At 36.7% G+C, this 6,000-nt stretch overlaps 1 protein-coding gene across 1 annotated transcript; it reads left to right on the top strand.

Moving 5' to 3' along the window:
• On the top strand, nucleotides 1–930 carry LOC129517797 (olfactory receptor 1A1). Its single transcript, XM_055337913.1, has one exon. The coding sequence runs from the start codon at nucleotides 1–3 to the stop codon at nucleotides 928–930; it is 930 nt and encodes a 309-aa protein (XP_055193888.1).
• The last annotated feature ends 5,070 nt before the right edge of the window (nucleotides 931–6,000 follow it).

Below are 6,000 nucleotides of genomic sequence, written 5' to 3'. Positions count from 1 at the left end.
ATGAGAGAAGACAACCAATCCTCTACCCTGGAATTCATCCTCCTGGGAGTTACTGGTCAGCAGGACCAGGAAGACTTTTTCTTTACCCTCTTCCTGTTCATTTACCCCATCACATTGATTGGAAACTTGCTCATCATCTTGGCCATTCGCTCTGACGTTCGCCTTCACAATCCCATGTATTTTTTCCTTGCCAACCTCTCCTTTGTTGACATCCTCTTCTCTTCTGTAACCATCCCTAAAATGCTGGCAAATCATCTCTTGCACAGCAAAGCCATCTCCTTTGGTGGATGCCTAACACAGTTGTATTTTATGATTGCCTTGGGCAACACAGATAGCTATATCCTGGCTGCAATGGCATATGATCGTGCGGTGGCCATCAGTCGCCCACTTCATTACACAACAATCATGAGCCCATGGACTTGTGTCCTCCTAGTTGTTGGGTCTTGGGTGGTTGGTAATGCCAATGCCCTCCCCCACACTCTGCTCACAGCCAGGCTGTCTTTCTGTGGCAACAAGGAAGTAGCCAACTTCTACTGTGATATTACCCCTTTGCTTAAGCTGTCCTGTTCTGACATCATCTTTAATGTGAGGATGATGTACCTAGGGGTTGGTGTCTTCTCCGTGCCATTACTATGCATCATTATCTCCTATGTCCAGGTCTTTTCCACAGTCTTACGGGTCCCATCTACCAAAGGTGTGCTCAAGGCCTTCTCTACCTGTGGTTCCCACCTCACAGTTGTTTCTCTGTATTATGGGACAGTCATGGGCATGTATTTCCGCCCTCTATCTAGTTACAGCTTAAAGGATGCAATCATAACTGTTATGTACATGGCAGTGACCCCAATGTTAAATCCTTTCATTTATAGTTTGAGAAACCGAGACATGAAGGCTGCCCTGAGGATACTATTATGCAAGAGAATCTCCTTATAAAAAATATGAGGCCATATTAGAAAATACAGTTACCAGTTATGATGCACTTGGGAATCCAGCCCTAAAGTTCATCCCCTCCAAGAAGCTGCCTTTGATCTTTCCAGCTCTTCTCTGAAATCTAGATACAATTTATTACACATCTCATTAATTTATCTCTTTGTACAGATTACTGTCCTTTTAGCAGCACAGAAATATTGGGTTCATGTCCCAGATAATCTACTCTAATCAGAGTAAAGTTGAAAAGTTCTAAAGCTCCACTTCTACAACAAATATTTGGAATAATAGTATCTGCCCCACCATGGTCACAAGTTTGAGGATCACGGTAGACCATGACTTAAAGACTATAAATCACTGCTCAAATGTCAATTTTTTTTTACTATTGTGCTAGTTATCCCTACTATGCTTACAAGCCTCAGAGGGCAAGAATTGTCTTAAGAGTTCTTAGTCACTGTATCTTTCACAGTCTTGGTCATATAAAGTATACCCATGATTCTTGGTGTAAAAATGGGATGAACAAATGAAAATATCACTCTCTGAACTGTAATTTCATAATTATAGATATATTCAGACTAAAAGCTTTATTTATCTATCCAGGAAAATCTTTAAAGGAAATGACCTTGGCAAAGACTTTGGTTCATATTGTATTGTTGTTGAAACTAGACTATTTCTTTTTTTTTAAGATTTTATTTATTTATTCATGAGAGAGAGGCAGAGACATAGACAGAGGGAGAAGCAGGCTCCCCACAGGGAGCCCGATGTGGGACTCGACCCCCAGACACGGAATTGTCCTGAGCTGAAGGCAGACGCTCAACCACTGAGCCACCCAGGCATCCCTAAACTAGACTATTTCTAAAGAGCATAACATTCTACCTATAATCTTAACAAAATGATACTCATTAATTGAGTTATTGCATTTTAAAATAAAAAAATAGCTGACTTAATTAATTACATCATGAAATAAAATTACAGTGACAAAAAAATTGGGGTGCCAAGTAGATGCAGAAAAAAGAACAGTATTGAAAATGATATGACCTTGTTTCTCCAGTATGTCACAGGAAAGATGAGACTTTGATTCTGGATGATCAGCCCTGACATGTAGGTGATATTTCCTACAGAAACAGATAATCTAGCAGGTCATTAAGTACCTACCAAGGAACCCCACAACCTATGATCTGATTCAGTTTGTGAGGAAATTATAAGACTTCCTCAAAATATTAATAATATATAAGTGATTGCCCCTAAATATCATATTTCCAAACAGCATGACACTTTCAAGAGGTGAATTGAGTGTATCTTAGAAAGTGTGCAAGCTGTTTTATTATCTACTATTTTTAACTGCCTGTAAAAATATAAAATTATTATTTTCTATAGATAATTCACATTGTCAGCTAGTTGTCCATGTTGGAAGAAGCTGGAAGTCAAAAAATGATGTTATTCACCATTTAATGCATTCTGGGTCTCTAAAACACCAAGAATGAGAACTATCCCAATTTTCTTTTCAACCAAAAAAAAATTGATTACTAATGCATATGAATCTGTGTTAATGATTGACCAAAACAGAGGGAATGGAAGTATTTTATGTAGAGAATTTTCAAGGTTGGCCAATGAAAATGTTATATAAATTTATTGCCTGTCTCTCCTCATGAGAATATGAAAATTTGGGATCTGTTTTGTTCACTGTTGTATATTTAGCACTTAGGCAGTGCTGACATATAGTCATTATTTAATAAATTTGTATGAAATGAATATATGAATCCTGCAATATTATGTTTAAATAATGAATGCAATAAGATTAATTTTGGTGGGTAAGAAGAAGAAGGCCAAATGATATGAGATGTTTCAAATATTTCCCATAGTGAAAGATTAAGTGCCAAAGAGAAGAATATAAAAGAAGGCCTGAGAATGTAGGTTCTTAGGAGAACTCCATACCACTTAGCTGCTCTATATCAATGTTTCACTATTCCTCTGTTTAATTTGGACAAGAAAAGTTAACTTCCTCTACTGTATCTACAGTGATCACAAGAATCTATGTGTGTGGATATAATGCAAATAAAAATCACTGTACCAGTATGTCACGTCATTTCTCTTTGACTCTGTCAAACATGCTGTCCTGAAATAGTTTTAATACTACAATTTAAATTGTTTCACACACTAATGTCCAGAGATGGACTAAGTCTAGAAAAGACTTAGTATTTTAGTACAGTATATAGCTGGTATGTCAGTTTGGGTTGGTCAGCTTAGGCCCATTCAGGAAACACAAATCACAATTGGCATTGTTAAACCAAGAAGATTTAATACAGGGAAGTAGAAACACAGGAAACAATAGATGCTGGTAAGGATGCAGAGAAAAAGGAACCCTCTTGCACTTTTGGTGGGAATACAAACTCTGGAAATCAGTATGGAGTTTCCTCAAAAAGTTAAAAAGACAACTACCTCATACTCCAGCAGTTGCTCTACTAAATATTTATCCAAAGGATACCAAAGTTCAGAATTGAAGGGGTACATGCACCTCAATGTTTATAGCAGCACTATTACCCATAGCCAAACTATGGAAAGAGTGCAAAGTGTCTGCTTACTGATGAATGAATAAAGAAGATGTGGTGTATATATACACTACAATATTACCTAGCCATCAAAAAGAATGAAATCTTGCTATTCACAATGACATGGACAGAAATAGTAGAGGGTACTATGTTAAGTGAAATAAGTCAGTCAAAGAAAGACAAATACCTTAGGATTTCACTTACATGGGGAATTTAAGAAATAAAACAAATGAACATGGAGAAGGGAAGGAAAAATTAAATAAGATAAAAACAGAGAAGGAGGCAAACCATAAAAGACTATAGAGAACAAACCAAGGGTTGCTGCAAGGGGGGTGGATGAAAGGATAGGCTAAATGGGAGATGAGCATTAAGGAGGGCACTTGTTGTGATAAGCACTGGATGTTATATGTAAGTGAAGAATCACTAAATTCTACTCCTGAAACCAACACTACGCTTTACGTTAACTAACTTGATTCTATTTATTTAAAAAAAATTTTTTTTGGAGTTCACTTTGCCAACATTTAGCATAACACCCAGTGCTCATCCCAAGTGCCCCGCTCAGTGCCCATCACCCAGTCACCCCAACTCCTCGCCCATCTCCCTTTCCACTACCCCTTGTTCATTTCCCAGAGTTAGGTGTCTCTCATGTTTTGTCACCCTCACTGATATTTTCACTCAGTTTCTCTCCCTTTATTCCCTTTCACTAATTTTTATATTCCCCAAATGAATGAGACCATATAATGACTAACTTGATTTTAAATTAAAACTTGGAAGAGAAAAATAATAATAACAAATTTTTTTAAATAGAGGGAAGTAGATACATAGGTTTGTCCTGAAAAAGACTAAGGAGAAAGAAATGGATATGAAAGTCCAGAGATTATTAACTGCAGGAAGAAATCACTTCCCCTAAATACAAAGGGAAAAGTGGTGTTACCAGAAACTGGAAGCTCAGAAGGGGGATGATCACATGTCTGATACTCACATCTCTGAGGGGAGCTGTCAAACAGCTGCCACTTGGTCTTCGCCTGCATAGACGAACCAAAACTTCAGTCCTGAGGGGTCTCAGTCCACAATAGTACTGTTGTTGTTGTTATTATTATTATTATTATTATTATTATTATTATTATTATATTGCTGTGGTTCCTGTTAAGCTCTATTATTAGGCATGGAAATACAAAAGTCACCCAAGACATAGTTCTAGACATGGCCCTCTTTGCCTCCCATTGTATGAAGGCAAGAAAATGTCCTTGATACTTGGGTTAGTCTCTCCAGCCAGTAGAGAAATTCCTTCTTCTGAATGGCCTGCAAAGACATACCAAAATTTTACTGAATCTGAGCTACATAATAGTAATATCTAAAAATGTAAATCCCCAAAGATTGTTACTAATACCCTTTTATAAGGGTATAAATAGCTAAAACAACAAAAAATAAACTTTCTGGGAAAAGATATATATGCAATAACAGTGTGTTATAAACAAAAACAGCAAAGATGAGGATAGAATTTAGTATGAGAGGGAATTTCAAAAGGGGAGAGTGAGGAGAATGAAACTGGGGATACCATGTAGTTAGATATGAGTTATTACTAAAGACCTAACTTCAGGCTGCATGGTGGGTCTAGGGGAATTTATGGTATTAGATAGATAGATAGATAGATAGATAATAGATAGATAGATAGATAGATAGATAGATAGATAATAGATAGATAGATGATAGATAGATAAAAGCTCTGCATGAAGTAATAATGAGAGTTTGTGTTGAGCTAAGATTGGATAGACAGAGAGCAGTAAGGGAGCAGAGAAGATTGATGAGACCAGGAGTTAAATTATACAGCTCAGAAGAAACTAAAGAAACAGTGAAGCTATAGAAAGAGGATCTACAGTTGACCCTTGAACAAACATGGGTTTGAACTTCACTTATACACAAACTTCTTATAGTACAGCACTATGAATGCATTTTCACTTCCTTATGATTCCCTTAATAAAAATTTTATTTTCTCTAGCTTACTTTATTATAAGAATACGGTATATAGTACATATAACATACATAATATGTGTGAATAAACTATTTACATTATTCATAAGGTTTCCAGCCAACAGTAGGCTATTAGTAGCTAAGCTCTGGAGGAATCAAAAGCTACCTGCAGATTTTTTTTACTGTGTATGGGATTGGTACTCCTATCCCCCAGTCAACTGTAAACAGCAATTCAGGAAGTGATGCAAACTCCAAACAGGGTGACACCCCTTCATTCCTTCCCAAGCACAACTGCACCTGAAACTAAGATTTAATAATCAGCCCTACTGAATATGTCCTGGAGCATCTGTTCCATAGAGCAGCTGGTCCCATTGCTATAAGTATTAACCTCAAAGGTAATGGAAATAGAAACAATAGAATGTGGTGAATAGTATGAAAAGAATAAGCAAGGAGATAGCTTCAAGGAATTAAGGCTTCAATAAAAAGTCAATGGTGCATTTAATGAAAATTGTGAACAAAAATTCATTTAAGACAAATTAGTTCCATGTTTTCAAGA

This window comes from Nyctereutes procyonoides, unplaced genomic scaffold, assembly GCF_905146905.1.
Source record: "Nyctereutes procyonoides isolate TBG_1078 unplaced genomic scaffold, NYPRO_anot_genome, whole genome shotgun sequence".
NCBI lineage: Eukaryota > Metazoa > Chordata > Mammalia > Carnivora > Canidae > Nyctereutes > Nyctereutes procyonoides.
This window is presented reverse-complemented; position numbering and strand designations above follow the sequence as displayed.

Coding starts and splice junctions, on each gene's coding strand:
- LOC129517797 (XM_055337913.1), top strand. CDS start 1: ATGAGAGAAGACAACCAATCCTCTACCCTGGAATTCATCCTCCTGGGA.